General features: G+C 38.6%; 1 protein-coding gene across 2 annotated transcripts; it reads right to left on the bottom strand.

The window, feature by feature from the left end:
• Positions 1 to 2,958: 2,958 nt before the first annotated feature.
• On the bottom strand, positions 2,959 to 9,167 carry LOC121241830 (THO complex subunit 5B). Of its 2 annotated transcripts, XR_005935806.1 has the most exons (9): positions 8,780 to 9,167; positions 8,251 to 8,541; positions 6,470 to 6,806; positions 5,802 to 6,139; positions 5,409 to 5,668; positions 4,486 to 5,083; positions 4,270 to 4,404; positions 3,413 to 3,774; positions 2,959 to 3,317 (listed from the first exon to the last, which is right to left on the bottom strand). XR_005935806.1 is itself a non-coding variant. In XM_041139680.1 (8 exons), the coding sequence occupies exons 1-8, from the start codon at positions 9,008 to 9,010 to the stop codon at positions 3,508 to 3,510; spliced, it is 2,457 nt and encodes an 818-aa protein (XP_040995614.1). In that variant the 5' UTR covers positions 9,011 to 9,167; the 3' UTR covers positions 2,959 to 3,507. The 2 variants fall into 2 exon arrangements, 1 of the variants encoding a protein (XP_040995614.1); XM_041139680.1 differs by having other exon boundaries at positions 2,959 to 3,774.
• Between the last annotated feature and the right edge of the window lie 4,845 nt (positions 9,168 to 14,012).

Below are 14,012 nucleotides of genomic sequence, written 5' to 3'. Positions count from 1 at the left end.
CCTTGACCCTATTTCTAACAAAATCTACATTTCTAGGCACATGATTTTGGATGAACAACTTTTCCCAGATTCCCTATCTTCACTCCAGACTTGCAAGGACCTTCCCTCAGGTACGGATTCCTTCCCTAACTCTAATTCTTTCCTTGCCATTCCAGCTCCTTTGCCATTACCATCATCTCTTACTTCACTCTCTCTCAAGAACTTATTTTCTTCCAATCCCATCTCTACCACACCACTTCCCCAATCATCATCACCTCAGCCAACACACTCTCCATCAACCACAATATCTCCAACACTACATACTAATCCGTCACCTCCTCACCATCCAATGGTCACTCAAGCTCAAGCAGGCACTTTAAGCCTAAATCATTTCCAGAATACCAACTCTATTATTCCACCAAGTACCCTATCACTACATTCCACAGCACCTTACTTTCCACTGCACCCACATCTTTTAAACAGGCTACCCAAATACCTAAATGGCAAGAAGCTATGACAGCTAAGTTCCATGCCCTTCAAACCAACCAAACCTGGACTCTGCTCAACACCTATAAACCACCATGTCATTCACTACAAATGGGTTTTTAAATTCAAGCAAAAAGCTGATGGTTCTATAGATAGATATAAGACTCGATTGGTGGCAAAAGGATATGAGTAACGAGATGGCATTGACTACACTAAAACCTTCAATCCAGTAATTAAACCAGCCACAATCCGAGTGGTATTAGCACTTGTTGTCGCCTTTAACTATCCCATCACACGACTGGATGTTTCAAATGTCTTTTTACATGGTTCTTTGCAGGAAACAATGTATATGGAGCAACCACAAGGCTTCAAACACCCTATTTTTCCTGATTATGTGTGCAAGCTCAAAAAGTCCATTTAAGGACTCAAACAAGCCCCATGAGCTTAGTTTAATAAGCTCTCCCAAGTCCTAATGTCTCTTGACTTTACTAAGTCACAAGTGGATCACTCGCTTTGTCTTTCAACAGGGAAAAATTCTCATCTATGTACTTGTGTATGTAAATGACATTCTGGTCACCGGAACACATCCAACCCACATTTCATCTCTTATAAAGTTGCTACAAAAATAATTTTTTCTCAAGGACCTTGGTGCTCTAGCATTTTTCCTTGGCATTCAGGCCACATGGGATCACACTGGTTTGTATCTCAACCAGTCCAAACCAAATATATTCTAGATATTCTACATTGAGCCAAAATGATAGGTGCCAAACCTTGCTCTTCCCCCATTGCTTGTGGCACTAAACTCTCACAAAATGATGGTGGTCCTCTTGATAATTACACTGAGTATCGTCAAATTGTTAGAGCTCTTCAATATTGCACTTTGACAAGACCCGATATAGCATACTCTGTTAACCAACTCTGTCAATTTCTGCATGCTCCCAGAACTAGCCATTGGTCTACTGCTAAGAGAGTTCTACAATATCTCAAAGGAACCATCGCACATGGGCTTCACTTCAATACTGGCTCTCTTAATCTCAATGTATTTTGTGACTCAGATTGGGCAGGTTCACTTGATGACAGAAGGTCCACAAGTGGTTTCAACATCTACCTTGTACCTTGTCTCATTGCTTGGAGCGCCAAGAAACAACCCATTGTATCCCACAGCAGCACCGAGGAAGAATACTGGTCTTTATCCATTGTTATTGCAGAATTATACTAGCTCCGCATGTTGTTCAAAGATTTACACATCTTCCTTCCCAATACTCCAACCATATGATAATATCGGTGCCATAGCCCTTGCATCAAATCCTATTTTTCATGTAAGAACTAAATATATTGAAGTAGATTATCACTTCATCAGAGAAAAGATACTTAACCAAGACATTCAGATCAAATTCATCTATTCATCTGATCAATGTGCTGATATCTTTATTGAGGGGCTGACTACTGCACGGTTCCTTTGGCTACGTGACAAACTAATGCTCCAAGAACTCCCCATTAGTTTGAGGGGGTGTGTTAACCAATATTTATTATGTGATCCTAATAGCCTCCAGCTAGATTCCAATCAATTTAAGATCCCTGAAGATCAGTACACAGATACTACCGTTAGAACTAATTTAGCATGACAATGTTCTTAGTTATCTTATTTAGATATTAGTCTAGCTATACAGATTTTATGCAATGGTTGCAATCTCTCAAATTATTTGTATTTAAACATATCATTATCAATGAAATTATATACAATCAAATTCTTTGGTACGGGTCGAGCCAAGCGATTTTTTGCATAGCCCTAATCCAAACCACAACAACGAAGGAGAATACGAAGAAGAGAAGGATAACAAATCTAGAGGTGTGGGAGTGAGTACCGAGTTTATTGAGTCAGTAATGGAGGTAGTGAGGTTAGAAAGCTGTAGGGAGGAGGGGTTGTTGAGACGATGTATTTGTGCTTGAAAGGGTTTGGGGATTGCCTAGAGCAGATGGAAATTAACCACTTGCATGCCAGCACGGCATCGTCCGATGGCTGGAGATGAGCCACTTCTACCTGCTTCCCCATGCCACCTCCTACTTCCTAATATCTTTCTTCTTCAAATTTACTAACAGGCTGATCATCTCATACACTTGAAAGCAATTTTCCTAGCACTAAACCGATTCGAGGAGGTTTCATCAAGAACTTATAGGTATCTCATGCCAATTTCAGATCATCTCATCGGAGTTGCAACAAAGCCATTGAGCTCTACATTCAATTTGTGAAGATTCATGCATCTACGAGTTTTTTTTTTTTTTTTTTTATATAAGTAAAAATATTTTATATATATCAAAAGGAGTAACCAAGTACACTGAATGTATACAAGAAAACACCTTGCCCATAATAGAAAACCCCTAATAACCCAAAAAGCCTGTGAAAAGCAATCCAAAATACACCGAGCCTGACCCCAAACCCCTTGCTTCCCATAGAACTAAAACTCTACCCAAATATCTAAAAGAGTTTTTATGTTCTTGTAATGTTCTGTTGGAATTTTTATTAAGAAACACAATAACATTGAAAATTCATAATTGTTTCTGTTGCTAGGGAAAATAAAAAGGTTTTAAGTAACTAAAAATGCAGCAAAATTACAAGATTCAATCTAGCTATTACCTCTTTGCATTAGCCTTCTCAGCTGCTTCACAACTTGGTAAGAGACAACAAATCGACAAACATCTAAATCTCAATGACTACATAACACATTTGAGACTCCATACCATTGTAACCCAAAATCGCCACAATGCATTACATGACTTATGGCTAAGAAGAACCCCTCCGGACTCTGGCTCCACGATTTCACAAATCAAAGGCCCATGTCTATAATGACAAGCTTCATGCATCCAGGCAAATTAATCAAATCAACATCAGTGCTTCATGCTTATAGGTAAATCAAATATTTTCAATTATAAAAGCAACAGAATCTACCATTCATCCTTCTATTATGTCTTTCAGCAATTGGCTTACTGGCAGCAGCAACAGATGAACCAACTTCATCACCTTTGGATCCCATATCAAAAGTTCTAGTAAGGATAGCCGGAAGTGCATTCCATGTCCTTCCACGATATCATCTTCCTACGATCCCTTCCTCTAAATGATCTGGCAAGAAGCCGACCACTGACAGGCTTAGACAGACCGACATCAACCACGGAAATACCCCTCCTTTTTCCCGAGGATGGGGATGCCTCATCCATCAAATAGTCAAACAACATTGCAAGACAACACACTTGGTGAGATAAAATATAGTTTTCCTGATCCACGGGTAGCATTTTTAATATATGTAGATTGACCTACAAAATGCAAATGGTAAAGGATAACTTGTAAGAAGATTTCAGTATGTAAGCACGTGTAATTACCAAGGACAAGCAAAAAATGATATTAATGATCCGCAAACTATTATGAAGGAAAGAAATTAGCTGATAGACTCATTTAAGCTGTGTTTTGCTTGGGAAAATGTCAGGAAGTCAGTAGCAACTAACTTCTGGAATTTAGAGAGAAAAACGCAGCAAATCCATATGATGAAATATGGGATAGAAGTTCTTCCAGAGAAAGCCACTCTAAAGCATGCACTTAAAACTTAAAAGTTAAAATGCAAAAATTATCTTGTGATCTATACCATCGAGGGCAGGCTAATAAGTTGGAATAAGATTATAATACTTATTAAATAAATAAAAAAGGATTATAATCCCTTCCACCATGCTTTCATGTTTTAAAGAATTAATACTGCAGGCCACAGCATATTCAAAGTACTGAAAGTAGCCATTCCCAAGACAGTTATTGATTACCTCGGCTTCAATGGCACAGAGTTCATTATACCACTCTGAACAATCACTTTCTGAATGATTTCCCCCAGAGGATTTATTGTAAAGACTCAATGCAAAATGTGGAGGCCTTAGAGGATATTCCATGCTGATCATGATCTGCCATAATTGAATGAAATGTAAAGCATCCAACAATCAATGAATGGATAAAATTCAAGAACTTAGAGAGAATTTAGTTACCTTGGCTTCTAACTTCCAAATTCTCTGGTCAGTATCCATGTTCCTGGTTAAAACAAGACAAAATTCCTTGGCCCCATAATTCACCCATGACTTTTCACCCACCTCATAATATTGAGTAGCAGTATTTTCTGACTCAAGCTCAATATATGCAGGCCCATCCTGATCGCTATCCGTATCCAGCATCAGATCCAAATCGTCATCAGGTTTCTTAAAACTTTGGGATTTTGTCTTGGATATTGGAGGTACTAGGCTCTTTGAAATTAAGGTCAGCTGCCTGGAATGCTCATGATTAGATCCTTTTAAACGATTAAGTTTAACATTACCCATGACAGATGCAGAGGGAACCAAAGATGGAAGCTCCCCATCTTCCCTTGCACTCTCTAGCTCTTCTTTTGAAGTACCAAATCGGCCATTCATATCATCTATTGATTCCCGAACTTGCTCTGTTTCTACAACAGGCAAAGATAAAGCCTGAATAGATTGGTGTCCTACAGTTGACCAACCATGCAAATTGCTAATAGGGTTATGCAAAGCCCACGGAACACTTTCACAAGTTACAGCAGGCCACCTAAGCTTCATAAGCAAATCAAGCTGTGCCCTGTAAGCCAATAAGAATTTGAAATTTCAACATAACACCCATCTTGAGATGCTGGCAAACAAGACATAGGGAGCCCCAGCATAAAAATTTCCCGCTTTTAAAAGGCAGCAAATATAAGTAATGAACATGCAGAGCAGGATGAAGATCTTTAAATGACCAATATATTAGTCACAATATATTATAATAAAGGATGCCAAGAAAGGCTAAAAAAAGTGAAAAAAAAACATTAATTTTAAATTCAGATTTGACCGCTCTAGCCTCTCCTAGTGATTTCTAGTTTGTCCTTGATGATCCAGTATTCCAAATATACAAAACAGTGACTCACACAAGAGCCAGCTGAGCCTTTTTCCGAGAACGAATTCTTTGCACAACAGTCTGGATGCGATTCTGTTGACGATACAGTGAAAGACCAGATATAACAGCATCACTTTTAGCTGTTTCACCACTAGGAGCTCCATGGCTAGTAAGCAATGGAGACAACTCTGGCAAAAAGTCAATTCCTGCCAAATGCTGGGCCCACTTATATGGACGTGATGTTCTCTTTTCATCAAATGTGAGGGCATCACCAACTGAAAGCTTGGCTGCCTGCACCAAGATCCAGATCAATTGCTATCAATGTAAAAATGAAAATGAGAAAGGGGGAAATGCAAGAAAAAAAGGATAGAAAATGGGAATATTGAAATGAAAATCACCAAGAAGACTGACAAAACATTCATACCTGATGAGGAAGTTCAATGCCAGCGTCATCAGGGAATAAGTTGCATAAGATGTTATTCTCAGATCCATCATGGGACCCTTCAATCCCAACGCATACGGCATTCAACTTTAATAAGAATTCAAACTTCAGAGTGATAAGTTTTGCAGACTTCAGATCAGACACCTCGTCATCATAAATATGAAGGATTGTTTTAAGAGGATGAACTTGATATAATCCCTCCTGATCAAGGTTCTCCTTGCTTGGCACTCGCTTTGGCCGCTTTCTTCTCCTTTGGCCATCATCTTCCTCATCAGGTGCATCATCCTCCAATCTGGAACTCTCTACATTAGTCGATATGCCTGAACCATTAAACCACATCAGTATTCATTTCCCTTCTTTTTTTGTTCTGGAGCCAACCTCCTAGGGGTTAACATATCTGAACTATTTAATAATTGATCCCCCTGAATTATTTAATAATTGATCCCCCTGGTTTGTGCAAAATGCAGAATTCTATCATCACCAAGTCAAAGAAAAGCAACTATGTGAAAGCATATATGGAGTATAGATTTGCATAAAGTCCAAAAAAATAAAAAAGAAATGCCCTGATTTCAACCATGATATATCAATAATGGAGGTTGTCTACACTTGAAACATTAGATGAATATCCAAAAAGTGGTTAAAGTGTGTACCAGTGTCCTTATTTGCTTGCTGGCGGGCAAAAGCTTGAGCATCCTTCAAACTTCCTACTATCTCCAAGTCCATATTTTCACAGAACGCTTCCTTTTGTGCTAAGAACTCTGAGTAAATTACATAAAGAGGAGGTGGAAGCAACTCCGCCAAATGGTGCTGCTTTAGTTTCTTTGTATGCAGAACCCCTAACTGGTTCTGCACGGGCAAGGATGCTTTCTTAAGGGACTTAAGGTGCGAAGGAAGACTTGACAAGAATTTCTTGCGGTTTGCAATTGCATCCAAAAGCTTTTTCTTTTGCAATTCCAATTTCTCGTGAAGTTTGCAGAGCTCTTTTCGCTGATGAGATGTTACTAAATCAGCAATCCCAATACCATACTCGAAAAATTAAAGAAAGTGACAATATCGAACATGAACAGAGAGCATTTAAATGAAATACAAATTTATTGTGACAAAATTGACTTGTTTTGGAGGGAATGTGTGATTCCCCATATGATAAGGATAAGGGTAGGTGGTGTATGAGATCCCACATTGCTTGGGAAGTAGAAGTTATTGCTCTTTATAAGGATCCAACGGGGCTTCAATTGTATCTTTGACTAGTCCTTTTGGAGTATAAGCCATGCGGTTTGGGCCTTCCATTGGGGTGTTACAAATGGTATCAAAACCTATCCCAACCAGAAATATGGGACTTGAGCCATGCCACCTACGAAGGACATGGCCAACAAGGACATCGGGAATTTACGAGGAGGAGGTGAGGAGAGGGGGAGATTGTGATACCTCATATGATAAACATAAGGGTAGGTAGTGTATGAGATCCCACATTGCTTGAGAATGAGAAGTTCTTGCTCCTTATAAGGTTCCAATGGGGTTCCAATTGTATCATTGACTAGTCCTTTTAGAATATAAGTCATGTGGTTTGGGCCTTCTATTGAAGCGTTACAGAAGGAAATCAAATTTACAAATCAAGAAGGACATACTTGACATTGATTATAGGATAGATGACAAGCACCATGCATCCTCTAAAAAGGATCATTTCTATAAATATCATATCTGGCCACATCTTTACATGAATTCGTAGCTGTCCATGCCCAAGGGCATGTGTGTTGGTATATGAACTCACTTATACATGCACATACTAGAAAGAGTCATTAGTCCAACTTTTCATTTCTTGAATAGGCTCCAGATCCCAAGGCACACAGTAATGCAATACTTGTATTAAGATACATCAAGCTTATGAACAAGTTATGTGTTATGCCAAAACCCAAAGCTTCCACATCCAATGTTAAATTTGAAAAGGCTAAACAAAAGCTGTAATAGAATTATTCCATAAGCCATTTAGAAGGAAAAAACAATCAAATACAATTTTGACAGCAAAGAATTACATAACCGAGTTCAAGTAAAGAAATGCAAAACTTCAATATTATTCCCATCCCACCACCTCTTCTATCAATAAATAGATCGGGCAATAAGAGCCACACTTTAAGTACCAGCTAGCCTTCGGCCAAGTATGATATACAAGTGGGACTTGCATTATTATTAATTTTTTATTGGAAAAGGAATTTCATTGATGAGAGAAGTAAGCATAGCACATGCATACGGGACATGTACAAGAGCAACAACTATGCATAATTGAAAAAGTTCATGGATATTCATGCCATTAAAATCTATTACAATTGACCAATAACTCCTAAATCAATGAGTACCCTGATTGCACAAAGATTTTGGGAAAAAGAATATAACATATTCTTGGCAATAGTAACCAAATATAATGCGGAGCAAGCACCTGGAACAGCTCAAAATGGAGCCTTTTCAACATCAGATCGTGCCCACTGTCCTTGGACAATGTCTTGCCTTTGATATCTACAGGTGCATCACGGAAAAACTCTTCCTCGGAAACCAGTTCAATATCAGGGTATTTTGACCTGAAATCTTTACAAGCCTTTATTGCTTTAACATAGTGATTTTTCTCGTACATCAAATTGTGAAGCTGAAGAGTTGTGAAGTCCACCGGTGCCTTTGCACGCTCTGTTTCTGCTTTTACACGATCTTCTTCTAGTAAAATGGACCGGTTTGCCTGCGCCAGAACAACACAAAGAATCATTGAGTGGATAATGTAAACAATCAAATAGTACATAGGCAAAAGAGCATCAGTTTCAGTTTGGCTCTAGATACAATCCTAACAAAGAAGTTACATTTTCTCGCGGAAAGAGGTAAACTTGATCAAATTGAAGAAACTATATCGCTTGAATTAAACAACAAAACATAAAACCATAAATTGCAAACCCTAGCGAGAGAGAAGAAAGGGAAGGTACCTGGCGGAGGGTAATGAAGTGGAGGAACATCTGAGTGACGAGCTCTCGGAGTAGAGATTTGGGCTGCCCTTCTTTCTTGATGGAGAGAATCTTAGCCACGATATCCTCCACCGAGGCCTTGCTCTCTTGCAGCATTTCGTGCGCCGACCTCTCTATCTTGCGCTTACCTGCTGACTGCGCATCCTCATCGTCCACCACCATCGCTCCCTCGTCTATCTCCCCGTCTTCCATCGTCTGGTGGTTTCTCCGGCGTCTCGGTTATGGTCGTGTCCACTGAACCTTGTAAAATGAAGAGTGCCGGCCGTGGCCCTTCGAAGTTCAGAAGCTTGTAAGAGAAACGTTCTTCGAAACCTCGTTCACAAAAATTCTTCCAAATTTTAGGCCTACGTTCGTTTTCAAAAAAAAAAAAAAAAATCTTCTCGCGTTTTAAAAAGAATTTTCTATTTTAGTTTTTTTTTTTATCGTTGCCTATACTTTTATAAAAAGTCAAAAATACATCTCCAAAACAAATATATCCTAAAACGTTATAAAATTAACAGAATAAATAAAAGAATTGAAAGATTGGAACATTGGCTTAGCTCTTAAGGAGTTTAATATCATTTACTTTAAATTTTTTATATTGTACAAATAATCTACAAGACACCCTCTTATAGGCATAGGAGGATAACGTATATGTAATGGTGATACATGAATTAACAAAATCCATTCATAAAGTTGAAAATTCCAAGAAAGAATTGATATATGAATTGGCTAGAATTCTAAAATGTGGAATCTAAATAGTTATCCACTAAGTTCATGTATATATTTATAACACTCTCTCTTGGGTGATCCAATACAAAGCACATGCCTTGTCAAAACATTGCCAAGAAAAAACTCGAAAGAAAAGAAAAAATCCATGGCAAAGGAAAAGAGTACAATGTTCTTATGTACTTTGGAATACTTTAGCATTATCTCAATAAAACTTTGCAAATGAAAACTTATAAGAAAAAAAATTAGCGAGGGAAAAAGAATACAATCCTTATGATCATTATCTCACCCTCAAAAGTATAGAGAGGTTCAGTAGTTTATAATGAAAGCTCTTTGAGTTGACGCACATCCCAATATTGTATACTAACTTCTTAAATATTGTAGTTGGTAATCTTTTAGTGAATAGATCTGTCAAATTATCACTTGATTGATATCAATATCACCACTATTTTGGAGCTCATTTGTATAAAAGGATTTTGGTGAAATATGATTGGTTCTATCACATTTGATATAGCCTTCCTTGATTAGTGTAATACAAGCAATATTATCTTCATATAATATTGTTGGACAATCTTGGATTGTGGATAAAGCACACTTTCTTGAATGTGTTGAATTTCTAAACTTAACCAAATGCATTCCTGGTTTGCTTCATGAATTGTAATATTCTCTTAGTGTTTGGAAGAAATGGCAACTAATGTTTGTTTGATAGATCTCTATGAAATAGCAGTACCACCACAAGTGAATAGGTATCATGTTTGTAATCTTCCTCTTTGCGGATCAAATAAGTAATCGAGTCTGTATTACCAATTAATTGAGGATTTGAGCCTTTTGGATGAAATAATCTCATGTCAACTATTTTACGAATGTAGCATAGAACATGTTTGATACCATTCCAATGCTTTCAAGTTGTACATAATTGTATCTTGCTAGTAAGTTGATTGAAAAGATAATATTTGATCGTGTACAATTTGCAAGATACATCAAAACATTAATTGCACTAAGAAACAGTACTTCAGGATCAAAAATTACTAATCATCTTCTTGAGGGAGAAATTAGTCTCATATCAAGTGACCGAAGAACCAGTAGAGTACTTAAAGGATGAGCTTTGTTCATGTAAAAGTATTTTATGACTTTTTCTGTATATGTTGATTGATGGACAAGAATTGCATTTGTAAAGTACTCAATTTACAAATCAAGAAAAACTCTTATTTTTCCAATGTCTTTCATTTCAAACTCATTTTTAAATTAGTTGCAATTTTTATGAGCTCTTATGGAGTCCTAACAAGATTTAAGTCATTTTTATATATAGCAACTTCTGGCCTAAACTTATTGTTGTAATGTAAAGATATTCATCACAACCTTTATTGGTGGTTTCAACATAATAATCATTACGAGAATATCTTTAAAACTGAGTATGTTTTTTCTATTTTCAAGAGCACAAAGAATCATCAATAATATTTTTTTTTTTCCTTTTGGTAACATGATATTGGCTTTTCCGGAGCCTTCAATTAAGTTCGATGAATAGAATATTGTATTGATGCAGACTCTATTTAATGTTAAATATTAAAAATATTTCATATTTTTAAGAATTGTGTCTATTGTACAACTACCTGCCAGATACAGATCTTTACTATTCATCTTGAATTGGTCAATGCATCAATAGAACTCATATCTACTTATAAACAAAATATGTATAAAATCTTATTAATGCAAATGAAAGTTTAACAACATGCACTAAAAGGAAAAAACTCAATCATAGTGTGATTACATAATAAAAAGAAAAATTAATTGTTATGGTCATATGCATCACTAATCAAAAGATCATTGTCTCCGTTAGGATCCACAAAAATTAGAAACATCGAAACGAATTAGGTCCATGCTATTAGGATTATCAAAATAAGTTAGATGATCTTTTGGATCCTTATGGTAGGCAAAATTCATTTCGATCTTGTTAACGTATAAATTCGCACAACAGGCTGAAATAGGAGAAATAGTCATCCCAGCCCACGGAGGTTACTCGAGTCTCGATGATGAGGTTTGATGTCCATAATGGCATTTTGGGGGCGTCGGTATGGTGTCCATATATACATCCATAGCAATAAATCAAAAAATAATACAGAAAATATAAATAGAGAATGAGACACAAAAATTTACATGGTTCGGCACAAGGCTCACGTCCATGATCTCTCGTAACTCACTGTATAATAGGGGTCAGTGACCCCTTTTAGTCTAGAGAAGATGGTCTATATGGAGTCTCTTTGTCTTCTAGTTGTAGTTTCCCTTATCTTTCCATCAGATCCCCTTTTATTTGGGCCCTTGGGAGTGGTGAGGAAGGGCAGCTTTGTGTCACCTCACCCTTTGTGTGTCTGACTTCCCCAAAAACTTGTAGAAAAAATAAATTTTGAGAACCAGTTTTTGGTTTTTTGTTAGTTTGCGTTTAAGTAATGAAGATCTCCAAGTGCAAAGCTCTGCTTGGAGAGAGAGGCAAAAGATGGCTCGAGTGCCTAGGTGTGAGGGCGGAACTCAGTTTGGAGAGCTAGGCAAAAGATATGCTCGACCGCACTAGCCGTGAGCGTGGAGCTTAGCTTGGAGAGTTAGGCGGGAGATGTTTCTTGATAGCGCTAGGTACGAGCGCTGAGCTTGGCTTGGAGAGTTAGGTGGGAGATGTTCTTAACCACGCTAGGTGTGAGCGCGGAGTTCAGTTTGGAGAGATAGGTGTAATATGGCTTAACCACGCTAGATGCGAGCGCGGAGCTCAGCGTGGAGAGCTAGGTGGGAGATGTGCTTAGCTATGCTTGGTGCAAGCAAGGAGCTCCACTTGGAGAGATAGGCAGGAAATGGCTTAATTGCACTAGGTGTGAGTATGGAACTCGACTTGGAGAACTAGGTGGGAGATGTGCTCGACCGCGCTAGGTGCGAGCGCGAAACTTGGCTTGAAGAGATAGGCATGAGATATACTCGACTACGCTAGGTGCGAGCATGGATCTGGAGCAGACTTGTGAAATTTGTAATAAGGGCCTTCGAGGATGGGCCTCTAGGAAGTTTGTTTTTTAATTTGCCTGGTAATTGAACATTCAAATGGTTGCATGTGTTCGTTTACCGTTAGGAAAAAGTGTGCATTATCGTGATTGCTTTTGCTATTGTTGGTGGTAGTGGATTTTTTGCCTCTTGATGCGAGTTGTTGTTGATGTTTCAATTTAGGTATTATTGTTACAGCTTGTTTGTAGTAACCCGCATTAAGTGGTCAGGGAGCCCGTAGACCCCTTGGGTCCATCTCAGGCAGCCAAGCCAGTCGAATCGTTCCTGAAGGTAACTCGCGTAAAGCGGTTGTGGAGCTTAAAGGCTCGTTCTTGAAGATTATCTGCTAGCGGCAGTTGTGACACGAGTGTCAACACTCAGCATTTGCTGGAGAAGATGCTAGGCGAAAGATTTGATTGACTGCATTAGGTGGTGAGGAGAGATGGGACACTTTGGATAAGTGTTCCCTCCTTTGATTGCTAGTATGAGCATGAAGTGTCAGCTTAGATAACTAGGTAAGAGATGTGCTCAACCGTGTTGGTTGGCAAGGAGAGATGAGACACTTAGGAGAGGTGTTCCCTCATTTTTTTCCTTAGTGCAAGCGTGGAGCGTTGTCTTAGATAACCAGGTGGGAGATATGCTCAATTGCGCTGGGTTGCAAGGAGAGATGAGACATTTAGGAAAGCTGTTCCCTCCTTTGATCATCAATGCGAGTGTAGGGATACTCGGCTTTGCTAAAGGAGATGACCAACCGCATTGAGAGACAACCTGTGTGCTGGAGTAGGGTTAGACCTGACTAGAGACATGCTCTACCTTGTTAAAGGAGGTTAATCTGACTGCTCAAGTGTGGTTGAACCCAACTGGAGATGGACTCTATTTCGCTGCTTTGGTAGGAGACAGAGCTCGACCATGTTGCTGTTACGGGAGGTGGATCTCGATCGCACTACTGTGTCTGGAGGCTGGGCTCAACCACGCTAAAAACCCAAACCGATTGGTGTAGATAATCCAAATTATAAGTTTGAGATTTGCAAACTTGAACCATTTTTCTAGAGTGTGGTGAAGGCTTGAGGCCCACGAGCAGCCTTGCTTTGGTAATGATGAAGATTCGGGGTGCTTGAAACGGTCTATTATGATGAAAATATATTAAGATGTCCAAGCAGTGCCCAAGAGGGGCTTTGTAGCCGATGTTTTGCGCCATGCAAGTGATTTCTAGCGAAGTACATTCCCAGGGCAGTAGTCACTGGGCTTCTCGTGGAACCTTGGGGAGTCTTGTTGGGGGAACCTCCAAAAAACTAAATTTTTCAGTGTAAATAAAATTTAAATAGCAGGTTTGAGAAAAGCAAACAAGGGCAAAGTTAGCCGTTGCTTTCAACTCTTCCCTGACTAAGATTATTTGCTATTGATTTTTTTTCACTTGAATATCCTCTCTGCTTTATTTGCATGAATTGAGACTTCTGATGACCGATGA

This window comes from Juglans microcarpa x Juglans regia, chromosome 8D (genome assembly GCF_004785595.1).
Source record: "Juglans microcarpa x Juglans regia isolate MS1-56 chromosome 8D, Jm3101_v1.0, whole genome shotgun sequence".
NCBI lineage: Eukaryota > Viridiplantae > Streptophyta > Magnoliopsida > Fagales > Juglandaceae > Juglans > Juglans microcarpa x Juglans regia.
The sequence above is the reverse complement of the archived record's forward strand: the minus strand, read 5'-3'. Positions and strand labels throughout refer to the sequence as shown.

Coding starts and splice junctions, on each gene's coding strand:
- LOC121241830 (XM_041139680.1), bottom strand. CDS start 9,010: ATGGAAGACGGGGAGATAGACGAGGGAGCGATGGTGGTGGACGATGAG. Junction 5,084..5,408: donor AAGGCTCAGCTGGCTCTTGT/GTGAGTCACTGT, acceptor ATTGGCTTACAG/GGCACAGCTTGATTTGCTTA. Junction 4,405..4,485: donor TTTGGAAGTTAGAAGCCAAG/GTAACTAAATTC, acceptor CAATTATGGCAG/ATCATGATCAGCATGGAATA.